Source organism: Crotalus tigris, unplaced genomic scaffold (assembly GCF_016545835.1).
Source record: "Crotalus tigris isolate CLP2741 ecotype Arizona unplaced genomic scaffold, ASM1654583v1 scf7180000023654.2194447, whole genome shotgun sequence".
Classification (NCBI taxonomy): domain Eukaryota; kingdom Metazoa; phylum Chordata; class Lepidosauria; order Squamata; family Viperidae; genus Crotalus; species Crotalus tigris.
Genome location: NW_024100101.1, coordinates 319,032 through 339,687, shown reverse-complemented (window position 1 = coordinate 339,687; position 20,656 = coordinate 319,032). Strand labels below are relative to the sequence as shown.

General features: G+C 37.8%; 1 protein-coding gene across 2 annotated transcripts in view; it reads right to left on the bottom strand.

The window, feature by feature from the left end:
- Window positions 1–253: 253 nt before the first annotated feature.
- Window positions 254–20,656, bottom strand: part of LOC120297641 (prosaposin) — a 34,980-nt gene continuing 14,577 nt past the window's right edge. Inside the window, exons 4-15 of one of the 2 annotated variants that reach the window (XM_039320491.1) lie at window positions 20,360–20,485; window positions 19,897–20,091; window positions 18,816–18,959; window positions 18,293–18,349; window positions 17,816–17,824; window positions 10,982–11,095; window positions 9,257–9,352; window positions 8,676–8,856; window positions 8,375–8,538; window positions 6,328–6,408; window positions 4,020–4,127; window positions 254–2,086 (exon numbers count right to left, since the gene is read on the bottom strand). In XM_039320491.1, coding sequence (XP_039176425.1) covers window positions 2,051–2,086; window positions 4,020–4,127; window positions 6,328–6,408; window positions 8,375–8,538; window positions 8,676–8,856; window positions 9,257–9,352; window positions 10,982–11,095; window positions 17,816–17,824; window positions 18,293–18,349; window positions 18,816–18,959; window positions 19,897–20,091; window positions 20,360–20,485 — 1,311 coding nt within the window. In that variant the 3' untranslated portion in view covers window positions 254–2,050. The remainder of the gene's footprint in view (window positions 2,087–4,019; window positions 4,128–6,327; window positions 6,409–8,374; window positions 8,539–8,675; window positions 8,857–9,256; window positions 9,353–10,981; window positions 11,096–17,815; window positions 17,825–18,292; window positions 18,350–18,815; window positions 18,960–19,896; window positions 20,092–20,359; window positions 20,486–20,656) is intronic. The other variant, XM_039320492.1, reaches the window with a different exon arrangement.

The window sequence follows — 20,656 nt, the reverse complement described above, 5'->3', positions numbered from 1 at the left end:
AAGGGAGTAGCACAGCTAAGGAAAAGGGGAAAAAAATGGCGGACTGCGTTGTTTGGCAACCCTCGTGAAATGGTCGTTCGATCCCAGATGGGGTCCCGACCCACAGGTTGAGAACCACTGATTTAGGCAACTCTTAAAATTTCCAGGACATGGCTATACTGCTCACAAATTATCAACATTTCAACTTTTATCTCTCAATATATTATCTTCCAAGTTAATAATTAAAATAATTTTAAAAAATACTACTGACAAATATAGTTACATATTTATTGCATTACAGAAGCTTTAGTACAAAAAAAAAAATAGAATAGAGTGGTTTGTTAAAGCAGCTGCTTATCTTCCCAGCTCATTTCTGAAGGTAAGACATTACTCTGCACATCATATTTACATTAAGTTGTAAGAATTTGTCCAAAAAGTATGAAATCATTTCCTATCAGCAAGAAACTGGATTCTACACATAAATATGTTTTACCTCACATGAATGCCATTTTTCTTTTATAGGGAGTGTATTATAATTTCCAGCAACACATAACAATCTCTTACAAAGGAAATATTAACTACAACGCTACAGAACAAACATCTATATTAATTTGCTGTTGTTTTTCATTATATACTTATTTCAAAGCAGCAAGAATTTGGAGCCAGCAGCAGACAAAACAAAAAGTATCAGTCTGAAGATTTTAAGTCAACGCCCTCAAAAGTGCACCCAAGATATATAAAATAAAAAAAATTTAATTCCTAACTTTAACAATAATGCTGAAGTTGATTGTTTTAGGAATTCCATTCTACAAATCTGTATTTTAAACCAAGTCAGAAGTCATGGTGTTTAAGGGCTTTATGGTTTGTTTATATATGTTCAACAAGCAGTAGTTTTTGAGTCTGTGTACTTGCTCCCCACCCCAGCAAACCACAGCTGTCTTCATGTAAAAGTCATGACTACCAGTTAACATTTTGCTCATACGTGTTCTGATTTATTCCTACTACAATCCAAGAAAATGTCTACTTATGCAAGTAGACGTAACACTGTAGAGCAGCGGTCCCCAATCTTTACTTGGAAAACGGTGGCCGCATGGAGCTTCGTGCATGAGCACGCTTGCCCACTGCTTGCGCAACCTGGGGGCCACAGCCTGGGGTTGGGGACCTCTTCTGTAGAGGAGTAAGTTATTAAGAAAAGACAATCTTAATAGATAAATGTACAATCTAACAAGAAAACTGATACTTAGCCTGTTTTTTTCTACAAAGCTTCTTTTTTATTTTAATATCAGGAAATACACCTTACCAAAATGGAGGGAAAGAGCTCCATGCACTAGAGGTCTAGGTGGATCAAATGAACTGTACCTCTTGAAAGAGAAACTATTAAATTTGTTTAAAAAATAATGGACTGATCATTCGTAAGCATTTCAAAATTGCACTGTCAACTAGTACTGCCTGCACCTTAATTGTTAATGAACATTCATTCAGTATTAGCTACACAGGCATTGGGACTTAAGACTTAATTATGAAACAGTTGTGGGCATACTTAAGTCATCCCTTCGGAAGGAACAGGATTGCCTCTGTCTATATAGTTTTGAACCAGCAGTTAAGAATTTATTTGGAAGATTTGTCTACAAGGTTAACTGATCACAAAAGGGTATCAACAGCTATTTCAATAGAGAGCACTGCAGTCCCACATTTTAAGTTTAATTATCAGCAAGAATGTCTTTAAAAAAAACAAGTAATTAAAATCCAGACACACCAGCACTGTCCTTAGTTTACTTACATACACACACACATTATTACTCCTTCTCAGAAACACTGAACCCAATTGACCAATGACTGGCAGTATGTTCTCATGTATCGCAAAGGCCTACAACTGGAATTAGAAATATCAGTAAGTCAAAACAGTGGATACTTCCAAGATAGTAGCACTGCTACTAAGCAATTCATAAAAAGGTACTTGAAATGGAGTGGGAGAAGATCAAGACATTAAGATTTAGCTTTTACTAGCTTAACCCTTGGCTTCTATTTTCTTCCAAGAATGAAAAAAGAACTGGCCAAAATTATGTATGTTCTAGTTCCACACATGACGCTTGCAGTGCTCAACAGCCTGGAAGAGAAAGAGGGAAGGGGGGGGGGAGAGAAGAGATATGCAAGGCATAATCAGAGGAAACATAATTTATATCAGGATTATGCATAGAGTGCCTGGAAGCCATTCCAAAAAATTTCTGGGATTTTATACAGTTGCTGCTTATCAAATATTTATAACTTTTTCAACCAACATCATAGTTTTAGCTGGCTCAAAACTTAAGTCTGCCAAATCTAGACTGGAAAAAAATCTAGATAATCAGTAGATGGCAGGAAAGAGAGATAGAAACCATAATGCTTTGATGCCATCTAGTGATCTGAATTTCCCACAACTGAGCTCTCACAGCCTAGCCACAACTTGGGCTCCATCCAGCCTCCACTTACCTTTCCTGCTGTACTCTGAACTATGATTTCCAGTTTATGCTATAATAATCACAAACTAATAAGGTTGACCCCTTATGAACAATCCTATTTGTGTTAGCTTAAACCATGGGATTTACGTCAAAGGGGGAGGGAGCTGTTCCAGAGGTGGAATGAGGGCCATTTTATTTCATTTTTAATTTTATTTCACATTCCAGCCAAATGTGGCACATAGTTAATACATTTCGAAGTGAAATTAAAAATTTCTTGAACAAGAACGTCTGCTTGCCATACACAGATAACAAAACAGGCACAAGGAATGCCTTCTTACGGAACAAACATATCGCATTGTGAGAGAGAGTACCATTCCAGGTAAATAGAGGTGCGAGGTAGCCAGAAGAGTATCTCCTCTTTTGGATACTCCCTAGATGAAATTATGGTAAGCATTTTGGCCTGCCATATTGTGACTAAATAAACAAGTAATAACATTTTCCTCATTCATCCAGTTTGACTTGTGTAAGATTAGTTTGCTAGCACAATACTAAAACAAATCAAGGAATTGCAAAAAGGAACTGGCATTATCTATAGACATTATTTTACTCTCACCAGGCTTTCTCTCCATTTCAATATCGCTCTAGAATGTTTATATCTGGTATCAGGTACTTGGGTTCTGAGGGTACATTACCCATCCTGCTTGACCACCCAATTGACAGAAATGAGACTAGATTTGATCTCCAGAATATCCAAGGCAGGATTGCCATGATTACAGCAATTTACAACTTCATGGTCTATCCCCAGAAGCTAGTTGATTCCAAAGGATGCTGGACAACTTCCCAGTTTACATGCAGGTGCTCCTCTTGAAGCCTGGATTAAGATCCATGAAGCCGTGGACAATGGGGATGACCTGGCCATGTGACATAACTGATTCTGGACATTCTGCATTCTCTTTTGCTATGCACAATCCATTCAGTTTCTTAGTATATCCCCCCACTGACAACAAAGCAGGATTAGAGAATGCAGACAGAAGAAAACTCGTATCTGAAGGAATAGCTAAGAGCTCATTTACTGAGCTTATTCAGTACAGACAATGGAAGAGAAGCAAAAACATTTCATTCTTTCACTATTGCATCCTGCTCTGATGCTCTCTCATATTAGAGATGTGATGGACAAGCTTATCGTTTTGGAATGAACTCTCCAGTAAATATATCGGGGGCCAAATTTTTTATGTAGTCAAATAGGTTTTTATTCTCAAAGGCATTTTAATTCACAAATGTGTTCATTTTAAACACATTTGTTTAGAAACTTTTTTAATTACTCAGAATTCTCTATTTACTTGTTTTGGTGGTATAGCCTTCTTCAAAAAGGCAGAAACTATAGTTTTTTGTGGCATTCACCAATCCCAAATGGTGAAAATTAATTTTATTTCACGTTGCATCCCTGCTATGTCACTGTAGCATTGGATCTTGCTCATGCCTTCTAGTGGTGCTCCTGCTTTGTAAAAAACCTCTCCCATATTAGCTGACATAAGGAAATGCTGCTTGTTGGGTTTCTGCCTCTATCTACATGTCTGCTCAGAAGTATACAAAAATACTTACATTGCACTGAGACGCAGTTTCCATGTTCTTACACCAGTACCCTGGTCCTCGGACACACAATTCTGATCCCAAAAGAGGTTTAGTGGATGCTGAGCAAACTCCAAGTTTCTGTAAAGTGAAAGGTAGTAACTGCAGTTTACTGTTTCACTGTAATAAAAGTGTGATCAGTCTGTTCATTTATTAGAATTTCTACAAAGAATGCTAAAGGAACCAAAGAAAACTCTGTCATTATAACGGACAAGTTATGCGTTGGTTGAGTATAAGGGTCAGAAAATAAGATAAAAACAAACCCCAGCTTTTCAAAGGGCATTTTAGCAAATGTTAGAACAGCACTGAAAAAAGTAACTCATGACCGTTTTTCATACTTATGACTGTTCCAGCATCCCCAGTCGTGTGATTAAAATTCAGATGCTTGGCAACTGACTCACATTTATGACGGTTGCAGTGTCCCGGGGTCATGTGATCATCTTTTGCGACCTTCCGACAAGCAAAATCAATGGGGAAGCCAGATTCTTATTCTTATTTTTCTGCTTTAATTTTGCATTTGTGATTTGGATTAGATAAATCCAGAATAAATAAATCACTTTAAGATAAAGCATTATTAAGTTTTCTTTGGCACCTGCTAGTCCATAAATAGCTTTGAGTTATGATAGTAGATACCTACAGTGAGGGAAAAAATTATTTGATCCCTTGCTGATTTTGTATGTTTGCCCACTGACAAGAAATGATCAGTCTATAATTTTAATGGTAGGTTTATTTTAACAGTGAGAGACAGAATAACAACAACAACAAAAAAAAATCCAGAAAAATGCATTTCAAAAAAGTTATAAATTGATTTGCATTTTAATGAGTGAAATAAGTATTTGATCCCCTTATCAACCAGCAAGATTTCTGGTTCCCAGGTTTCTTTTATACAGGTAATGAGCTGAGATTAGGAGCACTCTCTTAAAGGGAATGCTCCTAATCTCAGCTTCTTTATCTGTATAAAAGACACCTGTCCACAAAAGCAATCAATATATCAGATTCCAAACTCTCCACCATGGCTAAGACCAAAGAGCTGTCCATAGATGTCAGGGACAAGATTGTAGACCTACACAAGGCTGGAATGGACTACAAGACTATCACTAAGCAGCTTGGTGAGAAAATGACAACAGTTGGTGCGATTATTCACAAATGGAAGAAACACAAAATAACTTGTCAATCTCCCTCTGTCTGGGGCTGCAAGAGTTCACCTCGTGGAGTTTCAATGATCATGAGAACGGTGAGGACTCTTGTCAACGATCTCAAGGCAGCTGGGACCATAGTCACCAAGAAAACAATTGATAACACATTACGCCGTGAAGGACTGAAATCCTGCAGCACCCACAAGCCCCCCCTGCTCAAGAAAGCCCATGTCCAGGCCCGTCTGAAGTTTGCCAATGAACATCTGAATGATTCAGAGGAGAACTGGGTGAAAGTGTTGTGGTCAGATGAGACCAAAATTGAGCTCTTTGGCACCAACACAATTTGCTGTGTTCAGAGGAGGAATGCTGCCTATGACCCCAAGAACACCATCCCCAGTGTCAAACATAGAGGTAGAAACATTATGCTTTGGGGATGTTTTTCTGCTAAGGGGACAGGACAACTTCACCACATCAAAGGGATGATGGACGGGGCTATGTACTATTGAATCTCCTTTCCTCAGCCAGGGCATTGAAAATGGGTCGTGGATGGATATTCCAGCATGACAATGACCCAAAACACATGGCCAAGGCAACAAAGGAGTGGCTCAAGAAGAAGCACATTAATGTCCTGGAGTGGCCCAGCCAGTCTCCAGACCTTAATCCCATAGAAAATCTGTGGAAGGAGCTGAAGGTTCGAACTGCCAAATGTCAGCCTCAAAACCTTAATGACTTGGAGAGGATCTGCAAAGAGGATGGGACAAAATCCCTCCTGAGATGTATGCAACTACAAGAAACGTCTGACCTCTGTGAATTGCCAACAAGAGTTTGGCTACCAAGTACTAAGTCATGTTTACGAAGGGGTCAAATACTTATTTCACTTATTAAAATGCAAATCAATTTATAACTCTTTTGAAATGCATTTTTCTGAAATTTTTTGGTTATTCTGTCTCTCACTGTTAAAATAAACTTATCATTAAAATTATGGACCGATCATTTCTTCATCAGTGGGCAAATGTACAAAATCAGCAGGGGATCACATAATTTTTCCCTCACTGTAAGTATTTAAATGCCAAGTCAATATTTATTTAATGGTACATGCACTGAAGTGTAGTTCATAAGTAAGTATTCTAACTTGCAGTACTTACATTGCACACAAAAGTAGGATCCATCATTTCTGCCAGAAGCGCCACAACTGTTGGCTCATAGTCCTTCACAAACTGGACACACTGTTCATAGCAAATAAAGCATCAATGAGAAATGGAATAGGATCATTTACCAATTGATTATGTAACTTAGATGGAAACTTTTGAATTTAAGAGCCTTTTGTTATATCAAGTGCCACCTAGCCAGCCAAAGCTACTATTGATTTCAATGAGATATTTGATATGTGCTAGATTTTTACAGTTAAGTTTGCAGACCTAATCTAACCACATAACTTATTTGTTACAAAGTTAAATACATCCTCATTTAGGAACCAGAATCTGGTCTTTCAATTGGAAGTGAAATGATTGTCCCAAAGGTGTTTTTTTCAGGAGGCAAGTAGACTTTCTTGTGTTTCTTTTGAAGACGTTTCGCTTCTCATCCAAGAAGTTTCTTCAGCTCTGACTAGATGGTGGTGAGTGGAAGGATTTATATTGCTTGCAGACAGATGGTCATATGAAATGGCTGTAAAGGAGTGTGTGTGTTTGTGTGTGTGTGTGTGTGTGTGTGTGTGTGTGAGAGAGAGAGAGAGAGAGAGAGAGACAGACAGACAGACAAGACTGCTAGTTGCTGCCACCTCATTTAGATAAAAGTTATTTCATACTGTGTCCTGTGCCTGATCCATTTCCCCATCTTTTTTTGCAGGACAAAGAGATTGCTTAAACAAGCTAACTTTTACTGAGCCGCTTTTCTCCACTACATAGCATTTCCCTAAAAAGTAATAACTACAAGTTTAATAAGCTCAGCTATGTGACTACAATTACAGGTAGACCTTTGTATCATGTTCAGTTACGGTTAGAAGTTATGATGGCACTGAATCAGGGGGATTTATGACCTGTCCTTATAGTTGCAGCTGTTGCAGAATTCCTATATTTGATTATCGTCTGCAATCTTTATTGCCAGCTTCTGATAGGCAAAGTCAATGGGAAAGCCAGTAAGAGGTCAAAGTGATCATACAGGATTTGCCTAACAATGGCAACTAGAACTGCCACATCTGCCATTGCACATTAGTGAGGTCATGTGACATTGGCCTGTAGAACTATGTTGCTTAGGAACAAAGTTCCAGGTCCAATTACTGTTTGTAAGCAGGACTACCTGTGGGTGATTAGAACATTGGCTCCTGCCTGAAATTGACCAGACCTCAATTGGTTTCAAACTGAAGGCTTTTGATAACAGGCTATGAAATTTGATGGTACATACTGCATCAATTCTGAGTTTTATTGTTATTACTGTCATAGTTGCAAACAATCACTAAGCAGGGAATGACTGTGTACAAAATTGGTATAGAAGTATATAAATTAAAATGCACCCATTGATTCTTGGACACAAATCTATTGGAGTATCATAGAGATAGGTGAAAAGCAAAGGAATATTTCAAATTCTTAAGCATCATGCTTGTAGCTTGCATCTTCAGAACAGCTTATGTTATGAAATACAAACAGGACCTCGCTTACTCTATAGTACATCAACTTCTTTTAAAGCACAGAAGTGATCTGTTCCTCAAAGAAGCAACCCCAGTATTATAGCTCAAGGCAACTGTTTACTTATGTTAAGTATTAAATTTTGAAAGTGTCATTACAACAGATGCAATCTAACCCAACAAAATGGTCTGTTTTCACAATAATTTGATAGAACCCATACTCCATTTAATCCTGCAGTGAAAGATTGAAGGCAAACAAGGTCCAGGCAGAAGAAGAACATCGTGGCTTCAAAATCTAAGGGACTGGTTTGGACAAAATTCAGCAGCACTTTTTCGTGCAGCTGCTGATAAAAACATGATCACCAACATGATCGCCAACGTCCGATAACAGATATGGCACAAGAAGTAGAAGAACTCCAACATGCTGGAACTTAAAAGTGTCCAATGGTTGTGGAGGTCATTACAAAGTAGCAATCATTTATAACTGTACTCTTTCTGCTTTCACTGATTAACTTTTCAGAAGAATTCATCCACAGCACTGCAGTTTTAACACACAATAGCACATTGATTACCTGGTCGCTAACAGACTCTGGTAAGTAGTGGCAGACTCGTTCCAGAAACATTTCAATCTCAGCAGTGGTAGCATTCTTTGCTAGTTCCTTGTCTGCATAAGCAACGATCATCTTGCACACATCACAGATATTTCCCAATTCTGACTGCACTGGAACAATTTCTTCTGAGAGTACACAAAGCAAAGGTCTTTATGTCAAGTTAATTTCTATTACATAACTGAATTAACAATATTGGAAAAGTAAAATCCAAATCAAACATAGGAGCATTGATTATGTAACAAAGGATTATTCAAGTTCTCACCAGCTGGTAAAATGTTATTTTTGCAGCATCTCAGCATCACACACACCATTTTAGGACTAGTAGCTTCCAACAACATGTCAAGAATAGACTTCCCGTAAACTTCCACAAAGTCCTTGCACTCCTCTCTGCTTTTTTCAGGTAGCACTAAACAGACTTTCTCCATTCCATGTATCATCTCCTCCTAAGTACCAAGATAATTAACTTTGAGACTTACAAGTTTAATTATCACAAGTCGTCTAGGCATCTGGTCAAATTAGCAATATGCAAAGTAAGTATAGTATGGTTCAATGACACATTGAAATGCAGCATTAAAAATCATAATTTACAAAATAAGCATGGGTTAAATATTATTTATTTGAAACGAATAAAGTAGGTATTCATTTTGTATCACAAGAACATTGCAAGATGAGCTCCTCTGGTGATCCTCATCCATATATAGGATGCCACTGCAAAGAAAGCCATTTTGTCAGAAGCCACCTGTCCATATTTGATCAAATTAGATAGAGCACAGCTCTTGGAGAGCAAACTGTATTATAACAGGTAATATTAGCAGTCTAATATATTTTGTGGAACATGCATACCTCCGTCTTATTGCTTTCCAGAAGGCTGGTCATCTCTTCTACCATGATAGTACATACTTCACAGAGAGAGAATGCTTCCTTTTGACTCGGGTTGGTCTATACATTTCAGCAAAAATAATTATTTGTAGTAGTTATTACAAAAACCCAAGACATCCACACCTACAGAAATATGAGACAGTAGTTCGACGTACTCTGAAGTATATTTTGAGTCATTAGAAATTGGACCTGACAAGAAAGGGTTACCTCTATCTCACTAGTTAAGAAGGCAAGGCTTAAAACTTCCTCCTGTCACCTGAAGGAAACTCTCTACTCAAATTCTGACTTCAGTGTTGGATATTCAATTGTTAACAATAAAATTAGCAACTACTACAGTATCCGTACAATGGCTAGCACAATGCAGTAAAAAAACTTAGGTGTCAACCCTTGGGCTACTTCATTTCTTTCTAAATTAGGGTAGGACTGTAGACCCTCTCTTCTAGTGTCCAGAAACGTAATTCACATTAACCCCAAGTTTCCATTCTCACTCATTTCAAGAATATTATAGTAGCACTATTTCCACAATGGGCCAATATCATAAATCATGGCACTCCCTGTAACTCAGTGAAGATAAGTCCATGTCCAAGGGAGTAAACATTTATCTATTTGATAGTGCTTTATAAGGATTACAAATATGTATTAATGGTAACCATTGCTATTATGGCTGTTCACAAAATTTCTAAATTTATGGGGTCTGCTGTGTATTCTTTGACACTTTGCTAAATGTGAAACGGGGGGGGGGATCCTTTGTCTTCTTTGTAGGAGACAAACAATTGACCCATTATCCCTTGAGGTACTTTTAGGGTATATTCTCAGAGTCTTATTGCAGCCCCAGCTAGAGCCAGATGCATTCATTAGAGAAGATTTGGCTTGAGCAGAAGTTTGGTAGCATACCCTTTTGTGCTAGATGAAATGTGGATCTGATCTGAGTTTAAAGCAGGGGGAATCTGGCCTTAAAACCACTTCATCCAGGTGGAGCACGAACAGATCCTCACCGGAAGATACCTATGAAGGCCAACTTTTCAAGTCAAGGTTAAGGCTAGCAAAATGGCTGACCACCAAGAAAAAAAATATTAATGATTTTTTTTAAATGATACAAATGGTCAAGACCCACGGAAAGAAACTAAATCACTGGAAGTGAGAGGAGAGTCCAAGAATGCCATGCCACCATAGTCTGCTTGTTCATACAGTAGTTTATTTCTCCAGGCCTTAGGAACCCCCAGTTCACTACTTTTAGTTTTTGCATCACCAGAGGGTTAAGTCATCTGAGATCTTGATGGTAATAGTTTTGGGGCCAAGATGGTCTCAGTGGAAGACTAGCCAAGATTAGACTCTTAATAGCCCATAACAGCCATCAGAAATGGTTTTGTTCAAATTTTCAGGCTACCGTGAGTCTAAAGTGCATTACTGAGCTTTGGGACAGGATGTCCAAGCATTTGTGATGAAAGTTTTATGTTTCTGGATCTTTTTCTTCTATATCATTTTATTCTAACTTATTAGGAGGTTCATCAGGAGGTTCTCTCTGTCATTGTTTCTTAGATTTTCTCTCCTTTACCATCTCCAGACTTCTGATCTCTCACTTAGATCCATACAAATAATCACATAAGTTGGAGCTTTTTACTATTTACGATGCTCATCTCCTTCTTGCTTCTGTAAATGATATTCAGATAACTAAGTACTAATTCTTACCTCAACTGGCTCTATCTTTGCTGGAGAGATAATTTTAGCAGGCACCAGTGCTTGGAGGGGTATAGATTTCAGAGAAGAACATAATCCTATCATATTACAAATATCCTGTGGTTGCTGAAGACATAAAACATCAATGTAAGTTACTTCTATAGTTTACAAGGTAACAAATTAGTTTTAACATCGCTCTAATTTCAGGAATGTAAAAGCAGCCCCAAATGCCATGGAATAGTATAGATATTATTATTTGCACATGAAATAAAAAATGTGTTTTGTTTCAAACCCAAAATATGGTGTGTCTCTGAAGTTCTGCCAAACTGTTCCAGACAAGTGGTGGTTCAGTAGAACCAAAAGATAGAAAGTTTTGGTTGTTTCAGGTTTCAATCAAATCAAATCCATATTGGTCTTACAAAATTGATTAATTTTTGCTTCTTTCTCCCCTCTTTCTATGTGCAGTCAAAAAACTGACTTCCCCACTCTACTTAGCGTCTTTCCTTACATCTGCCACCCACGACTGAGATTGTTCTTGCTTTCTACCTCTCTCAAACATTTCTCCTTTCAACATGATGCTTCGGTATATGTCCAAAAGAAAAATGTACGCTTTTATCTGGATATGGACCATCCCAACTAGTTATTAATCTGAAAAAAAATGGTTCACATATAGCTTGTTTTGTATATCCTTAGATGTTATGTATGCTTTCAGGTTGAATTTTATTCAATTTTGGCGCTTCTATTCCACAACAGGACAAGTTATTTTTAAGTTTAATCAAAGAACTTATTTCAGCAACTTGCATGTGCCCACAACTGATTTTTTCTTACAAAGTTAAATACTTTAGAACAAATAGCAGTGTAGATTATATGCTCTTCCTGATGTTTCATAACTGTCCCTTGGTGCAGTATTAAAAAAAATTCAGTACTTCAATGAAACATGAGTGTTCTACAAGATACATGCAGTCATTTTACTAATTCAATTATATTATTATAATTTTTAGCAGTCATTCATCTATCGGAACCATGACACATTCAGTGCCATACAAAAGACAAACCCTAATTTCTTTTCAGTTAGTATTTCACATTAAACAGTTTAAAAACAATCTCTAATTTATAATCCTACAGCACAGATGTCAAAACTCGCTGTGACATGTGACGTGTTGTGACATATCGTGACTTTTTTCACATTGCCAGAGCTGAGGTAGGCGCAGCCTCCACATGATGCAAGCGGCCCGTGGGCCGGCAGTTTGACACACCTGCCCTACAGGAAGAGAAGAGGCTAGTCTAGACCAGGGGTCCTCAACCTTGGCAACTTTAAGACCTGTGGACTTCAACACCCAGAATTCCTCAGCCAGCTTTGCTGAGATGAAATGAGAAAGCAATGCTCTTTAAATATTGAATTACAGTTCCTGCAACATTCCTCACTATAGGCTGGCCGGGCTGCTGCAAATAACAATTCAGCAATATCATAGGGTTCCCAGCTACCCTATAGCCCAACTAAACCAGTTACAGGTAGTCCTCACCTTACAGCCACAATTGAGCCCAAAATATCTGTTGGTAAGTGAGACAGTTGTTAATTGAGTTTTGCCCCATACACAACCTTTCTTACCACAGTTGTTAAATGAATCACTGCAGTTGTTAGTAACAGTTATTAAGTGAATCTGGCTTCCCCACTGACTTTGTTTGTCAGGTTTCAAAAGGTGATCACATGACCCCAGGATACTACAACTGTCATGAGATCAGTTGCCAAACATCTGAATTTTGATCATATGACCATGGAAATATTGCAACAGTCATAAGTGTGAAAAATGTTATGAGTCAGTTTTTTCAGTGCCGTTGTAACTTCGAACAGTCATTAAACAAACTGCTGTATGTCAAGGACTATCTGTATTCAAATGAATATATTTCAAAATTTCCTAATCACTTTTGAATGCAAATATGGCCCACATCTTAAAGAAATATAAGACAAAGTGTATTCATACGATTTCAAGAGTTCACATAATTGCTAAATATTTGTAGCAGATATAGCTTTACCTTTCAGAAAAGTCTCATTGATTTATATAACTTTATACCTATTAATCTTTCATAAAGGAGTTGCCTATCCCAAGAATTCCTTCCCCTGCAGATAGCTTAACATCTGCAGGAATAATTTTAACTCCTCCTACCTTCTCCTACCAAATAGAAAGCCAAAACAAAATTTAACTACAAGGAAGTATGTTCTTTAACTAAATAAACTAAATAAATCTTTCATTTATTTTGATCACTAGTGTCAAATCTGAAAACTATATCAGTAGCTTGTCTTTTGAAAGTGATTTGGAATAAATGTTTCCTTCAAGGGAATTTTTAGAACTGGCTATTTATGGGCCAGGGAAGATTAGCCCCTCAGGTCGGAAGGTGTCCAATATGCTACTGGGGAAGAGCAGAGGGCTAGTACTAGTAGCGCCAGAAAGAATAAAGTGACTGGGCCAAAGCCGAAAGGACGCTCAGCTGTGGATATATCTGGTGGTGAAAGGAAAGTCCGATGCTGCAAAGATTTTTTCTCCATAGGAACCTGGAATGTAAGATCCATGAATCAAGGCAAGCTAGACGTAGTCAAAAAAGAGATGACAAGACTGAACATCGACATCTTAGGAATCAGCAAACTAAAATGGACAGGAATGGGTGAATTTAACTCAGATGACCATCAGGTATACTACTGTGAGAAAGAATCCCTCAGAAGAAATGGAGTAACCTTCATAGTCAATAGAAGAATAGGAAAAGCAATACTGGGATACAATCCCCAAAATGACAGAATGATCTCAATTCGAATCCAAGGCAAACCATTCAATATCACAGTAGTCCAAATCTATGCCCCAACCACTGGTGCTGAAGAGGATGAAATTGACCGGTTCTATGAAGCCCTACAGCACCTTATAGAATTAACACCAAAAAATGATGTCCTTATCATCATGGGGGATTGGAATGCTAAGGTAGGAAGCCAAAAGATAACCGGAATAACAGGCAAGTTTGGCCTTGGAGTACAAAATGAAGCAGGGCACAGGCTGATAGAATTTTGTCAAGAGAATACGATGGTCATAACAAACACTCTTTTCCAACAACCCAAGAGACTGCTCTACACATGGACATCACCAGACGGTCAACATAGAAATCAGATTGACTATGTGCTCTGCAGCCAAAGATGGAGAAGCTCTATACAGTCAGTAAAAACAAGACCAGGAGCTGACTGTGGCTCAGATCATGAGCTTTCGTTGCAAAATTTAGGCTTAAATTGAAGAAAGTAGGGAAAAGCACTAGGCCACTCAGGTATGAACTAAATCATATACCTGATGAATATACAGTAGAGGTGACAAATAAATTTAAGGAATTAGATCTGAGAGACAGAGTGCCTGAAGAACTATGGATGGAAGTTCACAACATTGTACAAGACATAGCAACTAAAACCATCCCAAAGAAAAAGAAATGCAAGAAAGCAAAATGGCTGTCTGAGGAAGCTTTGCAAATAGCTGAGGAAAGAAGGGAAGCGAAAGGCAAAGGAGAAAGATACACCCAATTGAATGCAGAATTCCAGAGAGTAGCTAGAAGGGATAAGAATGCCTTCTTAAATGAACAGTGCAAAGAAATAGAAGAAAACAACAGAATAGGGAGGACCAGAGATCTCTTCAAGAAAATTGGAGATATGAAGGGAACGTTTCATGCAAAGATGGGCATGATAAAGGACCAAAATGGCAGAGACCTAACAGAGGCAGAAGAGATTAAGAAGAGATGGCAAAACTACACAGAAGAACTATACAAGAATGAGCTTAACGTCCCAGATAACCACAATGAGATGGTCACTGACCTCGAACCAGACATCCTAGAATGTGAAGTGAAATGGGCCTTAGAAAATCTGAGCAACAACAAAGCTAGTGGAGGTGACAGTATTCCAGCTGAGCTATTCAAAATCTTAAAAGACGATGCAGTAAAAGTGCTACACTCAATTTGCCAGCAAATTTGGAAAACTCAACAGTGGCCACAGGATTGGAAAAGGTCAGTTTACATTCCAATTCCAAAGAAAGGCAATGCCAAAGAATGTTCAAACTATCGCACCATTGCACTCATTTCACATGCTAGTAAAGTTATGCTTAAAATCCTACAAGCTAGACTCCAGCAGTATGTGGATCGAGAACTACCAGAAGTACAGGCAGGATTTCGAAGAGGCAGAGGAACTAGAGATCAAATTGCCAACATACGCTGGATCATGGAGAAAGCTAGGGAGTTCCAGAAAAACATCTACTTCTGCTTCATTGACTATGCAAAAGCCTTTGATTGTGTGGATCACAACAAATTGTGGCAAGTTCTTAAAGAGAGGGAGTACCAGACCATCTCATTTGTCTCTGGAGAAACCTATATGCCGGTCAAGAAGCAACAGTGAGAACTGGACACGGAACCATTGATTGGTTCAAAATTGGAAAAGGAGTCCGGCAAGGCTGTATACTGTCGCCTTGCCTATTTAACTTATATGCAGAGCACATCATGAGAAAGGCAGGGCTAGATGAATCAAAAGTTGGAATTAAGATTGCCGGGAGAAATATCAACAACCTAAGATATGCAGATGATACCACTCTAATGGCAGAAAGTGAAGAGGAACTAAAGAGCCTCTTGATGCGGGTGAAGAAGGAGAGTGCAAAAGTTGGCTTGAAACTCAACATTAAGAAAACCAAAATCATGGCATCCAGCCCTCTCAATTCCTGGCAAATATATGGGGAAGAAATGGAGGTAGTGACAGATTTTATTTTTCTGGGCTCTAAGATCACCTCAGATGGGGACTGCAGCCAAGAAATTAAAAGACGCTCCTGGGGAGGAAAGCTATGGCAAATCTAGACAGCATACTAAAAAGCAGAGACATCACCCTGCCAACAAAAGTGCGTATAGTCCAGGCCATGGTTTTCCCAGTTGCAATGTATGGCTGTGAAAGTTGGACCATAAGAAAGGCTGAGCGCCAAAGAATTGAGGCCTTTGAACTATGGTGCTGGAGAAGACTCCTGCGAGTCCCTTGGACTGCAAGGTGTTCAAACCGGTCAGTCCTAGAAGAGATCAACCCCGACTGCTCTTTAGAAGGCCAGATCCTGAAGTTGAAACTCAAATACTTTGGCCACCTAATGAGAAGGAAGGACTCACTGGAGAAGGGCCTAATGCTGGGAAAGATTGAGGGCAATAGAAGAAGGGGATGACAGAGAATGAGATGGCTCGATGGAGTCACTGAAGCAGTAGGTGTGAACTTAAATGGACTCCAGAAGATGGTAGAGGACAGGAAGACCTGGAGGAACGTTGTCCATGGGGTCGCGATGGGTCGGACACGACTTCGCAATTAACAACAACAACAACAACAATTTATGGGCCAAGATCACTATTGTATCCATCTGGTCTGTTATGAATTCTCAAGGTTTTAACTACTGGTACGGTCATTTTATAGTTGCTGTAAGTTGCTCATTTTACTTGATTATGAAGTGAAGTCTACAGAAACGCAAGACCAACAAGGCCTGACATTTTCCAAAGTTTAAATATTTTTGTTGGCTCAGGCTTTTAGAAACAAAGTAGTTTAGAAATTCGTTTTCCTTCCTGCTCCCCATTTCTTACAGAAATCAATAACAGGTGGTTTTTGGCTCCCATGAATTATTCTCTTTTTTTTTCTCCCCCAGAGAAACAAAGAGAAGAAACTGGAAGCATTCTTTTCTGTTTGGGTAACTAGTTTGCTCTCACGTCTGCTCTCGAACTGTGGTTTTTGACTAAAGCAGTTTTGGCCACAAACTAATTTGCCAGGCCTGAACCAAGTGACAAGCTACAATTAATCTGACAGCAGTGAAAACTCCCTATGACTTCTTTATTAATAAGGAAATAACATGAAAAGGGATTTTGTAGGGCCATTATCTCATCCATAGCTATGGATTACTGTAATATCTGAACAGGTTTATTAAACAGGACTTATGAAAGACATGAGAGCCAGTTTTGATATAAGTGATTAGGTTTTAGTCCCATTTTAGGTACAAAGCCAGTGGGATGACCTTGGGCCAGTAACTCTCTTCTAGGCTTAGAAAGAAAACAATGACAAAGCATTTTGGAACAGCCTTGCAAGACAACTCTAGTCTAGCTATCACCAAGAATAAAAAACTGACTCAAAGGGAGAAAAAATACAGCATTTAGCTTTTATAAATAGAAGGTAACAGTGGTTTAGAGAACAAGTGTCAAAACATGCACTTTTCCCAAAAGTTTTCCTGTGACAGCATATCATAGTTATATATATATATGAGTTTCCAGATCATCTTCGAAGTAGTTCAATCATTCTTTTCTCCCATAAGCGAAGAGATGCTTCCATACCACTTACATACAAAAGCAAATATACTAAAGTATGATGCCATCTCTACATAGGCCAAGAAATGTCCACCTTCTCATTTCACTATTTTCCTCATTAAGGCATACGAAAGTTGGCAAAAAAAGCAACACCACAGCTCGAGTTATAAATACATGCAACATGCAATTGCCAACCAAACCATGACAGGTGCAAGGTTCAAAGAGGTTTATTTAGGAAGCTCAATCTCTCTTCCCAAATCATATCCTAAAACTATCTTGATCATTACGGCTTCAGGCTTTGTAATATTTTCTGTGCATTAATTTTAGTTTCAAAGCCAGGTGGGTCAAGCAGGCTTCATAATCTGCTTCAGAAAGGCCAAGGTTTCATTTTAGACTAAAAAATGATTCTTTCCACAGCCACACTGTCCCTTGAATCTGTCAAAAATATCACATTTATCAACTATATTAGCAAGAAATAAGCAACATTATCTAAGTGGGGGGGGGAGGTTTCTCACATACCTGCTCTTGCTGTTGACAGGATAGAGAAAAAGAAACACAAGAGAGTTAACAATTGGAAATCAATCAAGTATCTAAATGGTTCACACCACAACTTTTCATGCAAGTGAGAAGGGCCAATTAACAATATAATGATTATTTTTACAAAATAAAATTTGTTCAATGGTTATATATTCCAAATGGGCATTAGACAACTGAATGCCCTATGAAAAATGTTGTGATGCAGTCAACCCTGTACGATTCCCAGTATGAATATTATTTTGTCCTTATTACCATATTCCTATAGGTATCAATATAGATAATTTCAAGAACTAAAAAAAATGCAGCCTGGTGGTACAACAGGATAGCTGGTAGATAATTAGTCCAAGATAACTTTTGATGCTATCAGACCTAGTTAAGATATTTGCTATAATAACTCCAATGGCACATTTTTTATATTTTTGGAGCAAGATAATAAAATATAGGCAATGTTAATCTTACCATGTGCATGATCATCTGAATAGCCAGGGAAGAATACTCAGAAATGTAGCCTTTACACTATTAAAAGGAAAAGAAACATTGGGGATGGATGTTATTACTGTATTCCTTATGTACTGACATCTTCAACTAAAATATTTGGTGCGTGTGTGTGTATGTATATGTGTACACACACACACACACACACATACACTTTTATATATACAATATGGAGGGAAGCATACATAATTGCCATCTTACATTTCTCTCGTGACAATTAGGATATTAAAAGGTGGCAGCTCATCCAGAGTTATTCTGTAATACAAGCTTGGATTCAAATTTACACAATCCCCTTAAAGTTGTCCTTACACATTCTGTACAGATCATAAATTTTACTTCATATAGTCAGAATCAGATTTTTCATTTATATTACTTTTAAAGATGGCAAGTTAATTTCTAAATTGACAAAGCTGAGGAAATTAAAATGCCAAGCCAATGTACTGTATTTGCCACTAATATTAAATTAATAATACTAAGTAAAAATTACCATTCCAGACAGGGCAGGACTCAAATGTTCACACTCTTCCTTGGCATGTTCAATTAAAGAACTAACAAAAGTTGAATTGTTTCTCACAGCGTCCTGAACATCCGTTATCAGCTGAATACAGTCATTACACACATTTCCACTTCCCTGCAGGTTAAGCATGAAGCAAATCTTAACAATATTGTAATATTGCAATAACAGATAAATGGCTATATAATTTTTTAAAAAACTTAATATCTTACACACTCCATGCCTTTAGGCACTAGAAAACATCTTCTGTAAAATCTGCTGACAATTCATTGCTGGTGAGATTTTAGATGACTCTAGTTATATTGAGTAGTTTAGACAATTTTACCCTGCAACATTCTGACCTGTGCCCTTTCTTTTTCTGTATCACTGCATCAGGTATTTCTAACCTAACAAGATTTAGTAAAGTTATACTGGGAACAGCAATATGTTTTATTCAGAATCAGCACTAGTAAGATTTCCAAAACAAGAATTCAGAGGAAAAGCATATAGTCTTGTTGCACTAAATCAGACATGTCAAACTCGCAACCTCATGTGACGTCGCACAACGTATGGAGCTTTTTCACCATTGCCGGCAATGGGGTAGGCGCGGCTCCAGTATGATGAAACCAGCCCAAGGGCTGGCAGTTTGACGCCCCTGTACTAGATCATATTTAATAATGGATTTTAGATGCATTATGTCCACTTGTTCATTTACCTCTCAAAATACTGAGTTAACCACAATTGTTTATACTTTCTAGAGTTTTCCTAATGTTACAATAGTATCCTTTAATTGGTTTAGTTAGAATGCATGTTACAAGTTTAGGACTAAAGAATCATAGTTTTTGCATTAACACTACTTAAAGGCTGTGAGAGGCATACATGATTAATCAATGTATTTGCATATTGAAAGTTTCTTCTTTATTGTTTCTGATTAAGGTAATGGGTTTAGAGGAACAATTTTAGCTTTGGATATTTAGGAGTTTCTTTATTCAACTGTCAGCAAGATTAAAAGTTAATAGCAACTATAGATGTTATTAGCAGCCCTAATAGCCAATTTTCAGTTTTAAATTCCCACCTTTGTTTCTTTCTTAGGTTTATCCTGAGGATAAAGAAGAAGTGGCACATTAGCCATGAATGGAGATGCCAGTTCAGAGAAATCTAGTTCCGGAATTTTGTTGGACTGAAGCTGGTTTTGTAATTTTACTTTTCCTAGATGCTTCTGAAGGGACTGACATAGTGTGAGTGCACTGCATACAACTTCAGGATTCTCCTAAAGAATAGAAAATCACACAAATTTACTTATTTTTATCTATGCTAAATATGGTAGAAGCTATGCAGCTAAGTACCCTTGAAAATCAGATAATCAAATCTTCCAGAAATCATTAGACTTCTTATTATTCAATGTTTTCCAAGATCCTTGCTGCAGAGAATTCTGGAATATTGAGTTATGTAAGAAAAATGTAAAACCCACTAATTTTGTCCAGTTTATTAAAAAAATTATAAAATCAGTTGCTTTGGTAGCATTAGTGAATACTTACAAGTTCTGATCTGACCATATCCAGAATATTTGGCAAATAAGAATCCACTATATCCTTACACTGCTCTACCAGGTCTGATTCAGGAAGAAATTCACAGATTTTGTTGAAATATTCATCTATTTCTTCCTATAACAGAAGATAGATAGGTTGTATAAACATAAAAGAATATTTTCCCACCTTTCTCATTCAGGAAGAAATAAATGCTCAATTCCTAAATCACATTGTAGAGAGATATGGGCAACATTTTTGGATTGGTTGTCACAATGCCTGCTTATTAGTCAGTACGACACAAGAAGT